The 17,583-nt window shown below is 44.7% G+C and overlaps 1 protein-coding gene across 1 annotated transcript; it reads right to left on the bottom strand.

The window, feature by feature from the left end:
* Window positions 1-12,274: 12,274 nt before the first annotated feature.
* On the bottom strand, window positions 12,275-15,259 carry LOC122125783 (sulfotransferase 2A1-like). The gene is made up of 3 exons (XM_042700390.1): window positions 15,087-15,259; window positions 13,872-14,082; window positions 12,275-12,401 (listed from the first exon to the last, which is right to left on the bottom strand). The coding sequence occupies exons 1-3, from the start codon at window positions 15,220-15,222 to the stop codon at window positions 12,398-12,400; spliced, it is 351 nt and encodes a 116-aa protein (XP_042556324.1). The 5' UTR covers window positions 15,223-15,259; the 3' UTR covers window positions 12,275-12,397.
* Between the last annotated feature and the right edge of the window lie 2,324 nt (window positions 15,260-17,583).

Below are 17,583 nucleotides of genomic sequence, written 5' to 3'. Positions count from 1 at the left end.
TCTATTGAGATAACCATGTGGTTCTTATTCTTGCTCCTGTTGATGTGATGAATAATATTAATTGATTTGCGTATATTGAACCAGCTTTGCATCCCTGAAATGAATCCTGTTTGATCGTGGTGTATGATTTTTTGGATGAATTGTTGAAGTCGGTTGGCCAAAATTTTGTTGAGAATTTTTGCATCAATGTTTATCAAAGAAATGGGTCTATAGTTCTCTTTCTTTGATGAGTCCCTGCCTGGTTTTGGGATGAGGGTTATAATGGCTTCATAGAATGTGTTCGGTTGTGAGCTTTCTCTTTCAATTTCATTGAAGAGTTGAAGGAGAATTGGTGTGAGCTCTGCTTTGAAGGCCTTGTAAAATTCCGCTGTAAAACCATCTGGCCCTGGACTTTTCTTAGCTGGGAGGTCTCTTATTGCTGTTTCTATTTCAATGATTGATATGGGCCTGTTAAGATAGTTTAACTCATTTTGGTTTAGTTTTGGCATGTCAATATTTGCTAGGAAGAGGTCCATTTCTGTCAAGTTCTCAAACTTATTAGCATAAAGTTTTGAGAAGTATTCCCTTATACTGTTCTGAATCTTGCTTGTTTCCGTGGTGATGCTTCCATTCTCATCTCTGAGTTTATTAATTTGGGTGTGTTCTCTTCTTTTTCTGATAAGATTTGCTAAGGGTCTGTCAATTTTGTTAAGTTTTTCGAAGAACCAACTCTTTGTTTTGTTGATTCTTTCTATAGTTTTTTTGGATTCTAATTCATTTAATTCTGATTTAATTTTGATTATTTCTTTCCGTCTACTGGATTGGGGTTTATCTTGCTGCTCTTTTTCAAGGAGGTTTAGATGTGTCATTAAATTGTTAGTTTCAGATCTCTCCAATTTGTTGATGTAGGAGCTCAGAGCTATAAACTTGCCTCTGAGTAATGCCTTTGCTGTGTCCCAGAGGAGCTGGTATTTTGTGTGTTCATTTTTGTTGAATAGCATGAACATTTGAATTTCCTTTCTAATCTCTTCCATGACCCACTCATGATTCAGCAGTGTGTTGTTCAGCCTCCATGTGATACCGGACTTTCTTTGGTGGCTTTTGGTGTTGAGTTCTAATTTTATTCCCTTGTGGTCAGAGAGAATGCAAGGTATAACTTCAATGTTTCTGAATTTAGACAAGTTTGCTTTGTGGCCTAAAATGTGGTCTATTTTAGAAAACGTTCCATGTGCTGCTGAGAAAAACGTGTATTCTGATGCTGCTGGGTAAAATGTTCGGTAAATGTCTGTTAAGTCTAGTTGATCTATGCAGCTGTTTAGATCTGCGGTTTCTCTGTTGAGTTTTTGCCGAGTTGATCTATCTAGTGGGGAGAGTGGTGTGTTAAAATCCCCAACGATTAATGTCTTTGGATCTATATGGGATTTGAGGGAAAGTAGTGTTTCTTTGATAAATTTGGGTGCTCCATTGTTTGGCGAATAGATATTTAGAATTGTAATATCCTCCTGAAGGAGAGATCCTTTAATTAGTATGTAGCGACCTTCTTTATCTCTTTTCATGAATTTTAATTTGAAGTCTATTTTATCTGATATTAGGATTGCAACTCCCGCCTGTTTATGCGGTCCGTTTGCTTGGTAGATTTTGTTCCAGCCTTTAACATTGAAAATGTGTTTGTTTTTATGGGCAAGATGTGACTCCTGCAGGCAGCAGATAGAAGGGTCTTGTTTTTTAATCCAACTAGACAGTCTATGTCGCTTAATTGGAGAGTTCAGTCCGTTAACGTTAAGAGATAGGACTGAGAGGTATTTGGGAGTTCCTGCCATGTTATCTACCTTCTTGGGGGCTGCGAAAACTGGGTTCTTCCTATGGTTCTTGGATTCTCAGTTTGGGTGCAGTTTCTTGGCCTTTATTGCGGTCTTGTTGGTTTTCTATGTGTAGGACATCTTTAAGAATCTTTTGTAGGGCTGGTTTGGTGGAGATGTATTGTTTCAATTTTTCTTTGCTATGGAAGGTTTTTATTTGGCCTTCAGTTATGAAGGAGAGTTTAGCTGGGTACAGTATTCTTGGTTGATAGTTGTTTGTTTTTAGGGCATGGCATACATCATTCCAGGCTCTTCTTGCTTTGATTGTCTCTGCTGAGAAATCTGAGGTGATTCTAATTGGTTTCCCTTTATAAGTGATTACCCTTTTCTCCCTGACAGCTTTAAGGATCTTTTCCTTGTTCTGAGTTGATCCTGTGTGGATTATAATGTGACGGTGGGATGTCCTATTCTGGTCTGGTCTATTTGGGGTTCTAAAGGCTTCTTGTATCTGGACAGGCCTATCTTTTTGCATGTTTGGGAAGTTCTCTGCTAGGATCCTGTTAAACAGATTTCCTAGACCATTAACTTCTGTTTCTAGGTGTTCCTCTACACCCATTATCCTTAGATTAGTCCTTCTGATGGTGTCTTCCAGGTGTTGGATAGATCTATCATATTTCTTGGACTTGTCTTGGATGGTTGTATGTTCTTTCTCTATAATATCTAGGCTGTCTTCAATCCCTGAGATTCGATCTTCTGCATGGTCTAACCTGCTGTCAAGACTCTCTACTTTGTTTTTTATCTCTTTTCCTTCTAGTTGGTCAGCTTTGATGGCTTCAAGTTCTTTGTTGAAGCTCTGGTTTAGGTCTTGTATGAATTTCTTTACTTCCTTAATTTGGTGTTCAGTGTTTGTCCTCAAATCACTTAGTTGATTGGTTATGGTTTCTTTGGGCTCCCATTCCTTCTGTTGGGTTCCATTCAGCATTCCCTTTGTGGTCTCCCTGACTTCCTTCAGCTCTTTGTTAATGGATTCTATGAATGCCTTTAGTGATCTTTGTGTGTTCTCTACCTGGTCTCTCAATTCCTGTATTACTCTTTGATTAGCTTCCTCCCGTTCGTGGGATTCCTGCAGATCTCTTTGAGTGTTCTCAGCCTGCTCACGCCATTCCTCCCTTTCTCTTTGAGTATTCTCAAGTTGTTCACGCAAATCTTGTATCAGTTTTTGAGTAGCTTCCTCACGCTTATGATATTCCTGTATAAACTTCTGGGATGCCTCCTCTCTCTCCCTATCACGCTCATACAGAGTCCTTTGTACGTTGTCAAACTTTTCATTTATCATGTTTGCCACCAGTGTTTGTAGAGCTGTTTGGGAACTCTCCTCTGGATTATTCATTATCTGTTCTAACCCCTGATTATCAGGATTGGGAATTGAGATACCCGAATTTGCCATTTTTCTTGTGTTTTTCCGGCTTACTCTGCCCATTTGAGATGAAGATAGCACCAGTTTTGTGCTAGAACACTATCTTAAGGCAACCATCAACCAAAGTTTGCATTTGTACAGTCAATAGTCTACAGATACAATCTAGTTCAACAGATACATCTATTCGACATCAAACAACTATATGTTAAAGAACTTCGAACCGCAGAGAAGAATTTGGAAAGCCAGAAATTATTAGGGTCAGGAAGAGATGTGGGTAAAAAATAGGAATAGATTTGTGTGGGGAGGCACAGGGAGAGTTAACTATGTCCTAATCACAATGCAGGAAATAGGTTGTGTAGGATGTAAGTAGAGAGAGAGAGAAAAAGGAGAAAGGGAAAGGGGAATGAAAAGAGACCAGAAAATAAAATAGAAACGTAAAAATTAATGTTATTTTAGAGATTAAAAGACCATCTATTTATAGAGGAATATGAACATGTTGAGAGAAAGGGAGGGACATAGAGGAGATGAGAAAAACTTTAAAAAAATGCTTAAAATATTGTATAGGTATAAAGTACTGCTATTAGTGAATTTAAGTCTCAGAGGTTTTGAATTGAGTAATAAGTTTGTGGATTAAGTGTGTACACAATGGGGGATAGAGTCTACTGGTTAACTACGGGTTTATCTGAGGATGTGCAGGACAAGAGTTAAGTCACATAAAGATGAACAAAGAGGAAAAGATGGAAAGGATAGGAAAGTGAGAAGAAAAGATCAGAAGTTCAGTAGAGCTAGAAAAAAAAACAAAAAGATAATTAAGAATGAAAGAAAAAGAGAAAGAAGACAAGAAAAGAAAAGAAAACACACATTCACGTATTCCTAAAATAAATATTATAAGAGGAGAAAAAAAAAAAGTTAATGGAAAACAATTATTTTTTCAGAAGAGGCAAAAATTAACGATTAATAAAAGTTTTAGAAAAGCAAAAAAAATTTTTTATATATATATAAGGTAACAAAAAACGAAAAAAAACAAAACAAGAAAAAGAAAAAAAGAAAAGAAGAAGAAGAAAAAAAAAGTTCTTTGATTTTTTTTTTTTTTTTTTGGGAGGGGTGGGAAGAGTCCTGTATCTCCCTTTTGTCTGTAACCAGAGTCTGGTTGGAGTCTCTGGTCAGCTTGAGGTCCTGTGGCTTGATTGGTTTCTTAAGTCAGTTTGTTGGAACAGGCAGGAAAATGCTCTGCTTTACCCAAGATTTTGAGATCCCCCTCCCAGGTTAGTTTACTGGGAGGGTGATCTGCTTTGAGAATCACAAAAGAGGGGGATGCAGTGATGAGGCTAGGTTCTGGGTAGAGTTGAGGCCTTTCAACGAACAGTAGCTTTTCCCTGGGGCTATTTTGTGAAAAAAAACTCACAGCACCCAGCCTGGAGCCATTCTCAGGGTTTCTGTTTTTCAATTGATTGTGGTGGCTGCTAGAGGGAGGGGCAGCCTCTGGCTCTGGCCACCCAGCGAGGAGAGCCACTCCAGTGGCTGGTGCCTGAGCTGGGCGACCCCTCCCTGGATGGAACTGAGTCTGTGAGGTCACCTCGCCGCCAAGTTCCTGTGACCTGCCAAATGACTAGCTCTATTCCAAGGCCTGAGCTGGAGCTAGCCGCTCCTCCGAGCTTTGTCGGTATCCAAGATGGAGATCACCGGTGCTGGGGGGGGAGGGGTGGCCTTCCCTCCTCTGCTCCCAGAGGAGTGAGGAAGTGGGGCTTCTACTCACGCGGAGTCTTGGATCTCGGGTCGTCTCTGGTCTGCAAAGTGCAGGATGAAGTTGTCCGCTCCTTGTCGGTTCTTGCTGGTGTTGAGTAGAATCCGCTCGTCCGCTGCGTCTGGCTCCTTCGTCCCGGACTGCGTCTCAGGTATGCCTCCGCGGCGGTGGTCGCCGCTGTGACCCTGCCGCCGCAGCGGCAGCTGCTCAGATGTGTCTGCTTGGCTTCCCCTCTCTTGGCTAACTCTCTGTCCTGTGATGGCACACTTGGTGTGATTCTCTGGCTTGGGACTGTTCTCTGGAACTCTGAAACTGTTTTCTATGCAAGAGCTTGTTCAGATTCCAGCTTCTCCTCCGCCATCTTCCCGGAACTCTAGAACACTATCTTAAGGCAACCATCAACCAAAGTTTGCATTTGTACAGTCAATAGTCTACAGATACAATCTAGTTCAACAGATACATCTATTCGACATCAAACAACTATATGTTAAAGGGCTTCGAACCGCAGAGAGGAATTTGGAAAACCAGCGATTATTAGGGTTAGGGAGAGATGTGGGTAAAAAATAGGGATAGATTGGTGTGGGGAGGCACAGGGAGAGTTAACTATGTCCTAATCACAATGCAGGAAATAGGTTGGGTAGGATGCAAGTAGAGAGAGAGAGAAAAAGAAGAAAGGGATAGGGGAATGAAAAGAGACCAGAAAAAAAAAATAGAAACGTAAAAATTAATGTTATTTTAGAGATTAAAAGATCATCTATTTATAGAGGAATATGAATATGTTGAGAGAAAGGGAGGGACATAGAGGAGATGTGAAAAACTTTAAAAAAAATGCTTAAAATATTATATAGGTATAAAGAGGTAGTACTGCTATTAATGAATTTAAGTCTCAGAGGTTTTGAATTGAGTAATAAGTTTGTGGATTAAGTGTGTACACAATGGGGGATAGGGTCTACTGGTTAACTACGGGTTTATCTGAGGATGTGCAGGACAAGAGTTAAGTCACATAAAGAAGAACAAAGAGGAAAAGATAGAAAGGATAGGAAAGTGAGAAGAAAAGATCAGAAGTTCAGTAGAGCTAGACAAAAAAACAAAAAGATAATTAAGAATGAAAGAAAAAGAGAAAGAAGACAAGAAAAGAAAGGAAAACACACATTCACGTATTCCTAAAATAAAAATTATAAGAAGAGAAAAAAAAAAAAGTTAATGGAAAACAATTATTTTTTCAGAAGAGGCAAAAATTAAAGATTAATAAAAGTTTTAGAAAAGCAAAAAAATTTTTTTTATATATATAAGGTAACAAAAAACGAAAAAAAAAACAAAACAAAAAAAAGAAAAGAAGAAGAAGAAGAAAAAAAAAAAGTTCTTTGATTTTTTTTTTTTTTGGGAGGGGTGGGAAGAGTCCTGTATCTCCCTTTTGTCTGTAACCAGAGTCTGGTTGGAGTCTCTGGTCAGCTTGAGGTCCTGTGGCTTGATTGGTTTCTTAAGTCAGTTTGTTGGAACAGGCAGGAAAATGCTCTGCTTTACCCAAGATTTTGAGATCCCCCTCCCAGGTTAGTTTACTGGGAGGGTGATCTGCTTTGAGAATCACAAAAGAGGGGGATGCAGTGATGAGGCTAGGTTCTGGGTAGAGTTGAGGCCTTTCAACAAACAATAGCTTTTCCCTGGAGCTATTTTGTGAAAAAAAACTCACAGCACCTAGCCTGGAGCCATTCTCAGGGTTTCTGTTTTTCAATTGATTGTGGTGGCTGCTAGAGGGAGGGGCAGCCTCTGGCTCTGGTTACCCGGTGAGGAGAGCCACTCCAATGGCTGGCGCCTGAGCTGGGTGACTTTTCCCTGGATGGAACTGAGTCTGTGAGGTCACTTCGCCGTTAAGTTCTTGTGACCTGCTAAATGACTAGTTTTATTCCAAGGCCTGAGCTGGAGCTAGGCGCTCCTCCGAGCTTTGTCGGTATCCAAGATGGAGATCACCGGTGCTGGGGGGGGAGGGGTGGCCTTCCCTCCTCTGCTCCCTGAGAAGGAGTGAGGAAGTCGGGCTTCTACTCACGCCGAGTCTTGGATCCTGGGTCGTCTCTGGTCTGCAAAGTGCAGGATGAAGTTGTCCGCTCCTTGTCGGTTCTTGCTGGTGTTGAGTAGAATCCGCTCGTCCTGCGTCTGGCTCCTTCGTCCCGGACTGCGTCTCAGGTATGGCCCCCGCGGCGGTGGTCGCTGCCGCGACCCTGCCGCCGCAGCAGCAGCTGCTGGCAGGCGCTCAGATGTGTCTGCTTAGCTTCCCCTCTCTTGACTAACTCTCTGTCCTGTGATGGCACACTTGGTGTGATTTTCTGGCTTGGGACTGTTCACTGGAACTCTGAAACTGTTTTCTATGCAAGAGCTTGTTCAGATTCCAGCTTCTCCTCCGCCATCTTCCCGGAACTCCGAAACTACTCTTTAAAGCATAGATTATGGAAATTATATTAAAATTTAATCCTCAAGAATTTTTTAAAAGAGGTTATTAAATTTTTTATATTATCTAGAAAAAAAAGAATTATGCTTTCTGAAATCATAGGAAAAGAGGGGATTGTGAGCCCCCATAAGCCGAGCTGTGAGAGCTGAATGGATTGGGAGGATGGAAGGCCTCCTCTGAACATGGACTCTTAGAATCCTGAGAGCTTCCTGGAAAGGTCAATCCCTTCTGGATTGATAGGACTTCAGATTTCTTTCTTGGGTGTAGGCTAATTCCACATCAGACCTTCTGGGATCTTTGGCATAGACAAAAATCTGTGTGAACTCTAAGTCATTTACTGCTTACAGCTGCTGCTTAAGATGAAGGAGTTATTTATCACTTGAGGGAGATGATACCACACAATGGGTGCTTGTGATTAAGATTGTATTGTAGTATTGGTGCTTGTGATGTCAGGAAATGGTGATCTCACTTTTTACACGTACACCCCTGTGCCCTACTCAATAAATACCTTGTCAAATGGACTCAGGGCACCGGAAGCTGGCAAAAGGCTTCAGGCTCCTGGTGCCCCAAACCTCAATTCCAGGATCTGGTGTCTGTTCCTGCTTCATCCCAGGTTGTCCCAAGTTGGGACAGAGCTTCTAATCAAGATCAGTGAGGTGGAGGGAAGACAACCCCTTCCCCAGGACATCCAGCAAACCCTCAGGCAGCCTCCTGCCATGGGCAGCCCACTGCTCCCACCCGAGGGACCTCTACAGCCTTTCACCCAGGTCGTCTTTGCTAAACAGAACACTAAGCCATGTTTGTCAGCCCTCGGTGCTGTGGCCCCATTTATTTCAGCAAGAACACACACGGGTCCCTTTGTGCTCCTCACCTGCATGTGGCTGCCACCCTTCCTGGTGATTGCACCAAAGATGTGACAGGCAAAGTCAGACTGGGAATGTGGCTTAATGGTAGAGTGTTTGCTTAGCATGCATGAAGCCCTGGGTTCGCTTCCTCAGTACCACATACGCAGAGAAAGCCAGAAGTGGTGCTGTGCCTCAAGTGGTAGAGTGCTAGCCTTGAGCAAACGAAGCTCAGGGACAGTGCTCAAGGCCCTGAGTTCAAGCTCCATGGCGGACACACACAAAAAAAGAAAATTCAGATGTCCAGATTTGAGTGAGAGACTTATGGTATGATGCACTCCCAGTCCTGTCACCTCTGTAAGATGGGGACACATGTCTTCATCCCCATAGACACAGAGCGAAATCTGGGCTTAGTCCCATGGGAACAGCTCCAGAGGAAGTCCCGCCATCTTCTCCTGGAATGTTTCCTCGAAGGCTTGGGCCTGGGCTGGGGTGAAGTGGTTCTTCCAGTCCCCTGTGATGCCTGGAGAAATAATGACATCAGACTGGGTCAGGGCAGGAAGGCACTGTCCCCTCATGTCCCCTCTGCCCTCTGCTTGCTCAAGAGGGTGAAGCCACAGATCTCCCTGGGAGATGGACTCCACAGCAACCACATTCCATGTCCAGTGCTCTCCTCTCAAGTTCCCCTCTGCCGCCATGGGCTCCATTCCTGGCCCAGATATGTGGAATCAAGAAGCTCAGGATGTGGTCTCAGAGAACTCAGGGCCCTTTAATATCCGCATGCACACGATAGTGTTTTTCTTTATTTTTTTTCTTTGTTATTTTTTGTGAACATACTATACAGAGGGGTTACAATTACATGGGCAACATAATGAATACATTTCTTATCAAGCATTGCAGCCTCCTCCTTTGTTTACCCTTCACATCCCTTCCCAGCCTACCCCCCCCCCCACCAATCCTCCCCTGCCACGATAGTGTTTTTCTATAATAGAAAGCTAAGTGTGTGTGTGTGTGTGTGTGCGTGCGTGCGTGCAATAGAGTACTCATATAAGATTTAAATGTGCATGTGTGCACATAGGTCAAGTGTGCATGGATATGCATGTGTATTTGATAGAGTTCTTATATAATAGAGTTAAATGTGTGTGCAGGTGTGTAGAAGTGTGTGCCTATACAGGAACTTGAACTCAGGGCCTAGGTGCTGTTTGAGAGTTATTTTCTGCTCAAGCCTAGTGCTCTATCACTTGAGCCACAGCTCTATTTTCTGTTTTGTTTTGTTTTGTTTTGGTAGTTAACTGGGGAGAAAGAGTCTCTTGGATTGGATTTTCCTGCCTGAGCTGGCTTTGAAACATGATCCTCAGATCTCAGGTTCCAGGGCAGCTAGAATTACAGGCCTGAGCCATAGACACCAAGCTGGAATTTATATTTTGTTTTCTTTTCAGATATCATTATTATCACATTTTTATTTGTTTGTTTGTTTGTCTGTTACTTGTGGGACTTGAACTCAGGGCCTGGTTGCTCACCTTGAGCTTCTTTTGCTAAAGACTGGCACTTTACCACTTGAGCCACAGCTCCACTTCCAGTCTAGTTTTTTTTTTGACACAAGCTGAAAATGAACAACCAACTTGTCCTTGGCTGATCCCTGGCCAGGAGCCTGTGGTTGGAGACCAGATTTCTGTTTCCTGAACTCCAGCACCTTCTTCCCTGGGGCATTTCCATACCTTTCCTGATGATTTTGAGATCGGAAGGAATAAACTTCACTGCCACATTATTGAAATTGAGCATCTTGTTTTCTTTCATCGCCTGGAAGGAACTGTTCTCCAGGACCAAGTCCAGCTCTCCCGGCTCCAGCGCCTTCCCCAGGAATGCACAGATCTTCTCTATCATGCTCCTGGGTTCCTAATGTGAGAAAAGCAGGGATAGGAGAGGGAGCAGCACAGGAGGAGGGAGCAGGAGAAGGGAAAAATATCAGAAGGAGCTGGCAGGAAAAAGGATGAGTGGAGTGTGGGAGCTGGGGCATGGCTCAGTGGGTAGAGCGCCAGACAACTAGCAAAGCATCAGGTACTGAGTTCAAGAGTCCATTAGAAACAAAAAAGAAAGAAAAGGAGGGTGAGGGGAAAGAATGACACACCATGATGTACAAACTTGATAGAGAATGTGAGATGGCACTCTGTGTGTGTGTGTGTGTGTGTGTGTGTGTGCGTGTGTGTGTGTGTGCGTGTGTGTGTGTGTGTGCGTGTGTGTGTGTGTGCGTGTGCACGTGTGAACTGGAGGAGGGGCGGTCAGAAGAAGGGGAGGTGGTAGAAGGGGGTGAGGAGGGTGGTGGAATGGGGTGCTTATACAATTGTTACCAGCAGATTCTCCTTTTCCCTCATGGACATCCAGCCCCGGATGTGATCAAACTATGACAAATAAGGCACTGCAGGGGGGACAGTGGGACAGCGTGAAAAGTCTCCACCATTCCCCATCTGCATGGTGGTCTCAGCTCCGAAGGCTCTGATCCCTGTCACCTTCACCAGGGTATTACTGACAAGTCCTATCTCCTTATGGCCTAAAAGAGAGAGCACTGCGGAGCCAGGACATAGCTTTCCAAATAATTTTCTTTCTTTTTCTCTTGTCAGTCCTGGGGTTTGAACTCTGGGCCTGGATGCTGTCCCTCAGCTCTTCAGCTCAAGACAAGCACTCTTCCACTTGAGCCACAGCACCACTTCCAGTTTTCTGGTGGGTTATTGGAGATAAGAGTCTCATGGATTTTACTGCCCGGGCTGGCTTTGAATCATGGTCCTCAGATCTCAGCCTCCTGAATAGATAGGATGACAGGCATGAGCCACCGGCTCCCAGCCCAAATAGTTTTCTTTTATTGTGGCACAACCTTTGCCCCATCTGAAGCAGGTCACCAAAGGCCACACCAAAACCTCTGACCGGTACAAAGAGCTCCGCAGGCCCTCACAGAACTCAGGCTGAGGGCCTTCCATGCCAAGTTGGCCCAAATCCATCATTTGCACAACTGAGCACAAGTCTGAGTGCAAGGTCTGAGCTGTGACACACGCACACGAGGCACCTCCCATCCCTGCCCATGGCTCCCAGCAGGTCAGTCTGCAGAGGCCTTGGTGTGGTTTATTCTACTTGAAAACACCGTAAGACACAGTGAAATAGCATTCAAATACTATTCAGGATCTCAGTTTCATGAATTACACTTTGTAGATCATAGTCAAACTAATTTTTGTGTGCTACTTCTGGACCTGGGCTTCATCCTTGAGTTTATATACTTAAGGCTGCCACTCTGCCACTTGAGCCACACCTCCACTTCCTGTGTTATGATGACTAAGTGGAGATGAGAGCCTCAAGGACTTCCTGCCTGGCTTGAGCTTCCAATTGTGATCCTCAGCTCTCAGCTCCTGTGTAGCTGTGATTACAGGTGTGAGCCACCAGCCCTGGACCATAGTTCTGAGTGATAAGAGATGTAGAGCAGAAGCAGTTCATCAAGAACCTCTACTGGTACTGGTTGTAAAGATAAACCCACAGGGCTTGGGACAACAAATGATGAGGTAAAGACAGATGTGGGGTCCCCCTCCCTTCATACCCAACTCAGGCCATGGACCCCTGACAGAAATGTGGAGAAATGACAAAATTACAAGCATGAGGAATGACCCAGAACTTCTGCATGACTAGAAACAGAGCGACCCCAACTTCAAGCAAGAAACTCTGAAACAGACAGCAAAAGAAAATTAAAACAATGGAAATATATAGGGAAGGTAGAGTTGGGCTGTGTGGGAAGCCAGTGAGAAGCTGTCAGTCAACATCTGGGAGTAGAGCACACAGGAGGGGGCGGGTCCTCCATGGCTACGGAAGCTCCAGGGGCTCAAAACACCTTGGGACCTTCCATCATGGGAGAAGTCTGGTGCTGCCTTTAGCCAATGTGAGTTCTGGGATGAGGAAGCATTGGACCCACAGATGGTGAGATTTGAAGATGAAACATGGTGGGAGGGGAGGGTCACATGAGGTCCTGAAAGATGATTAAATCCTTGTCTGCTCTCTTCACAACCCACTCACTGTGTCCTTGCAAGAACCATTCAAAGTATTGTTGCAGTGACTCTGGTTTCTTAGCCAGATTTGTAGAACCCCAGAAATAATAACCAGATATAAGGACATCCTTAGGACTTCTGATGACATAGATCACCTTCAAGAGAGAAGGAAAAGAATTAAACAAACAAGAAACATTCCCATAATTTCTTTGTGTTCAGAGTAATTCTAGAAAATTTTGCTCCAATATCTAAATGTCTGTTGGTCTTCTGGTTTACCTTGCTAGGAATAAAGCAATGGAAGGACAATGCGTTTCCTAAATGTATCTGAGATATTTATCTATAAAGCACAGGAGAGCTGGTTAGCATTTGCTGGCCATAGATTTATAAGTCATTGTGTAAAAATCATGGGAGGATCTGGGCATCAGTGGCTTGCGCCTGTAATCCCAGCTACTCAGTAGGCTGAGATCTGAGGGTTGTGATTTCAGGTCAGCCCAGGTAGAACAGCCCAAGAAACACCTGTCTCCAGTTAACTACCTGAAACGCAGAAGAGGAGCTGTGGCTCAAAGTGGTAGAGTGACAGCTTTGAGCACAAAAGCTCAGGGACAGCACCTAGGCTCCGAGTTCAAGCCCAAGAAGGGGAACAAAAACAAAACAAAATAAAAACTATTAAAGGCGAGGGGCAGGAGGTATGAAATAATACAGCATCAGCATGTTCACACCACATGAACACTTTTTTTGTTGTTGTTGTTGGTCATAAGGCCTGAACTCTGGGCCTGGACTCTCCCTCAGCTTTTCAGCTCAAGACTAGCACCCTACCACTTGAGCCACAGCTCCACTTCCAGCTTTTTCTGCTTATGTGCTGCTGAGGAATCGAACCCAGGGCCTCATGCATGCAAGGCAAACACTTTACCACTGAGCCACCTTTCCATCCCCACCCATTTTTTGCTGTACAGGAAGAAACAAATCTAGGTCGCATTGCACCTGGGAAGTGTTTGCATCATGCCTGGTGTGGGCAGGCAGGGCAATGAGGACCTCTGTCTGGTGCACAAAGGCTCCTGGTGTATCCGGCCCTGAGCACCAGGTGTTTATTCACTGCACAACGTTCAGAGTCAGGCCACAGACACCAGGTGACATGACACTGAAACCATACAATGTCACTTCTTCTTCTTCTTCTTATTTGCCATTCCTGGAGCTTGAACTCAGGGCCTGGGTGCTGTCTTTCATTTCTGTGCTCAAGGCTGGTACTCTACCACTTGAGCCACAGCTCCATTTGTGCTGTTATTTTTTTGTGGTTCAAGCATCTCCTAGTCTTTCCTGCCTAGGCTGACTTCTGATTTTGAACCTCAAATCTCAGCCTCCTGTTTAGCTGGGTTGACTGCATGAGGCCTGGATATCCGCTTAAAACACAGTTTGGTTAGTCTTTCAGTGCATCCAGTTCATCTGTCAGGGATTATGCAGCCATGGTCCACATCTATTACTCTGGTTTGGTCTGAGGACCCTCACCTCATAAGGAAGAGTCTCGATCCTCTGTGAACTACAGGGGGACAATGCCAGATCTGCTGACTATGTACAGTTTTATGTTTAAAAGGCATTGATTAAACAGTTATTGAGCACTGAGCACTGACCTTGGCTTGGAAGTGAAGAAAGACTTGGGGAAGAGTTGGATGGGGAGGTGGGAGGTGAGGAGGGGGGGACCCTCCTTCTTCTCCACTGTGTATATGTATCTAATTTCATTCTCGATCCATGGGGAGCGAACAAACATGGGCGCAGATCGGATCCACTTGGGATCGCCCTTGCTGTGAATCAGAGAGAGAACTTCAACCAACCAATGGGTTCCTTGGACAGAAGGAAAAGCGAAGGTCACTCATTTCTGTCTGAATATAGAACATTGTATACATAATATATAAAGTATAATATATATGATATAATGGTAAAGTATACATACCATAAACCTTACTGATGTAAACTTTCTCAAGCATGCAATCTGATGCGGATAAGAAGTGTTTAGTTTATTTTAATCATAGCTCACTCAATGCCAGTATTTTGGCATCTTATAAATATTCACTGTCTATGACAACTGAGTATTGATTTGCTTGCTATCTGCCCTGACCCCCACCATCTTCTTATCTCCTCCATCACTTTGGCAGTCCTGAGCCTTGTATGTGAGTGCAATACACATTGTTCTGTTTTGGCACTATGGCCTTGTCTCATGTGCTCAAATGGCCAAATGTCCTGAAAATAGTGGAGCATGGGTCTGAGTCATCTGTGTTTTCAACACTCAGTAATATTCCATTTTGATCTCTCAACCTGTTTGGGATTGTGCAGCTGTTTGTCTGTGGATATTTGGGTTCAATGCAGCTGTCAGCTCTTCCTGAAATCCTGCAGTGCCCCACTGGCTGTGGTTTTCAGCACATTTCCCTTGCAGTGTGCCCTCAGGGCTCCCTCCCCACTCCCCAGGCTCCTTCACACACAAACCCCTGGGCTCCCTGGCCTGCCAGTGCCTTGTATTTACCCAAGTTTTCCAGTTCCCAACTATGGCCCCTGATGATTCTTCTATTTGAGATCATGCCTCTTCTCTAGGTAACCTCAAAGTCATCCTCATTTTTATGCAAATGGAGCATCTCAAAAACACCTTTTTTTTTTTTTTTAAATAGTGCCCATCCTGGAGGTTGAACAGGGCCTGGGTGCTGTCTCTGAACTGTTGTGCTCAGGGCTGGCGCTCTACCACATGGGCCACAGATCTTCAATAATGAGCTACTATACCATTCGCACGCAGAAGGCTGGAGGGAGTGGGGCACAGGCCTGGCCTTTCCCACGTAGCTGCAGACCCGTCTGCTCACCTGATTTGGGGTAGGCCACCGTGATGATGTCCTCGTCCTTCAGCACCAGCTTCTCATGGGTTGCTTTTATGAATTCAGGGTTGTATGCCATGATAGGGAAAGGAATGCCCTGGTACCACACGTAGTCCTGAGCCATGGCAGAGCCCTGCGTGCCTGGATCTTGGTCACAGGCCACTGGCACTCTGGAGGGGAAGGCAGAGTCTTTAATATCATCCTAGGTGGTGAAGCCAATCATTAACTTTCTTCATTTCCTTTTAAACTATATTGATGGTAAAGAAAGAAACAAAACCAAGGTGATTGTCCCTGGGGATTTTTATGCAGCTGTGAAATCATTCCAGGGTGGTCTCTGCTCATGTTATCGTCAGGTCACCGCAGGGAATCTGAACGACAAGAGGAAATAGGCTTGAGCACAGAATGAAAAAATATAGTTTTAAATGTCCCAAACCCATTTATTTATTTATTTCTGGGGGCCACTTCTGGGACTTGAACTCAGGGCCTGAGTACTGTCCGTGAGCCTGTCTGTGCTCAAGGCTAGCACTCTACCACTTGAGCCTTAGCACCATTTCTGGCTTTTTCTGTGTATGTGTTACTGAGGATTCAAACCCAGGGCTTCATGCATGCTACACAAGCACTGTACCACTAAGCCACATTCCCAGACCCTAATATTTTATTTTAAAAGAGGCATACATATCTGAAAAATGACAGAGAGGGAGGCCTGGACTTCTAGATCAAGGCCTTAAGTTCAATCCACTATTACGCAAAAATCTTTGCCAAGATTCCACAATGCATTTTCCTTCTGATTTCCTCTGCTTCCCCCAGGGTCTCTCTCCATTCTAGGATCTCAGCCATGATTCTCCGGGTCGTGATCTCCATAGCTCCTCAGGCTCCTGGGGGCAGGGAGAGTTTCTCAGGCTTCCTTTCTTTGTCCTTAACTTGCAGGTTTGAGCAATACTTCTGTAACATCACTGGGATTGCGTGAGTGCATGTGGGTACACAGATTCGCATGTGTTTGTACCTATGCCTGGCGTGTGTGTTCACACCAAAGGAACCCATGTCTGTGATGTTCAGGAGCAAACAAATCTAGGTCGCATTGCACTGGGAAGTGTTTGAGTTGTGCCTGGTGTAGGCTGTACCCAGGAAGTGGGATGTTCTCTCTGGAGGACAAAGCCATTTTTTTTTTTTGGCCACTCCTGGGGCTTGAACTCAGGGCCTGGGCACTATCCCTGTGTTTTTGTGCTTAAGACTGGTGCTCTAACACTTTAGCCATAGTTCCACTTCTGGTCTTGTTGGTGGCTCATTGGAGATAAGAGTCTTCTGGTCTTTCCTGCCTGGGCTGGCTTCCAACCTTGATCCTCAGATCTCAGCCTCCTGAGTAGCTGGGATTACAGGTGTGAGCCACTGGTGCCTGGCTTAAAATACACCTTTGGTAGTCTTTTAGTGCATCTAGCCAAGCAGAACACCAGAAGTGGAGCTGTGACTCAGGTGGTAGACCGTGAGCCTAGAGCAAAACACTAAGGGCAGCGCCCAGGCCCTGAGTTCAAGCCTCAGGACCAGCACACACTAAAAACAGAAATAGTGTATGGTTTGATGAATTCACAACGTACATTCCTCTTTGGCATTCTTGTGCCAGACCCGGTAAAGTATGGAACCCGTAGTACGTGAATGACTCACAGGGCATCATGGGAGCAGTGATCACGCATCCACCCAGGGCCTGGGCTGTGCTCCATGGTAAGCTCTCAGTCAGGATGGGGTCACTGTGTCTTCTCACTCTCCTCTCCTCTCCTCTCCTCTCCTTTCTTCTCTTCTCCTCTCCTCTCTTCTTCTCTCCTCTCCCCTCCTCTCCTGGCACAGTGCAGTCAGGATGTGGCTTTCCAAATAATTTTCTTTTATTGTGGCACAACCTTTGCCCATGTGAAGCAGGTCACCAAAGGCCACACCAAAACCTCTGACCGGTACAAAGAGCTCCACGGGCCCTCACAGAACCCAAGCTGAGTGTCTTCCATGCCAAGTTGGCCCAAATCATTCATTTGCACAACTGAGCACAAGTCTGAGTGCAAGGTCTGAGCTGTGACACACACACACACACACACACACACACACACACACACACACACACACGAGGCGCCTCCCACCCCTGCCCATGGCTCCCAGCTGAGGCCTTGGTGTGGGTTATTCTACTTGAAAACACTGCAAGACACAGTGAAATACCATTTTGGCCAAAAACAAACAAACACTTTATAGGTCAGAGTCAAAACTGATGGTTTATTTGTTTTATTCCACTTCTGGGCTTGAAGTCAGGGCCTGTGAGCTGTCCCTGAGCTCCAGCTCAAGGCGAGCTCTCTACCACTTGAGCTGCAGAGCCACTTCTAGTGTTTTGATTAACTGGAGATGAGCTCCTGAAGGACTTCCTGCCTGGGTTGGCTTCCAACTGTGAGCCTCAGATCTAAGTCCCCTGTTCTTTGTTCTACTCCCAGGTGTTGAGAGAGCTTCTCAGTGG

The sequence above is a fragment of the Dipodomys spectabilis genome, unplaced genomic scaffold (assembly GCF_019054845.1).
Source record: "Dipodomys spectabilis isolate Male_0828 unplaced genomic scaffold, ASM1905484v1 ptg000266l, whole genome shotgun sequence".
Taxonomy (NCBI): Eukaryota; Metazoa; Chordata; class Mammalia; order Rodentia; family Heteromyidae; genus Dipodomys; species Dipodomys spectabilis.
This window is presented reverse-complemented; position numbering and strand designations above follow the sequence as displayed.

Excerpts from the sequence above, each read along its gene's own strand:
- LOC122125783 (XM_042700390.1), bottom strand. The coding sequence starts at position 15,222 with ATGGCTCAGGACTACGTGTGGTACCAGGGCATTCCTTTCCCTATCATG. Across the intron at positions 14,083-15,086 it reads GGTGGCCTACCCCAAATCAG|GAACCCATTGGTTGGTTGAA; the intron begins GTGAGCAGACGG and ends CTTCTGTCCAAG.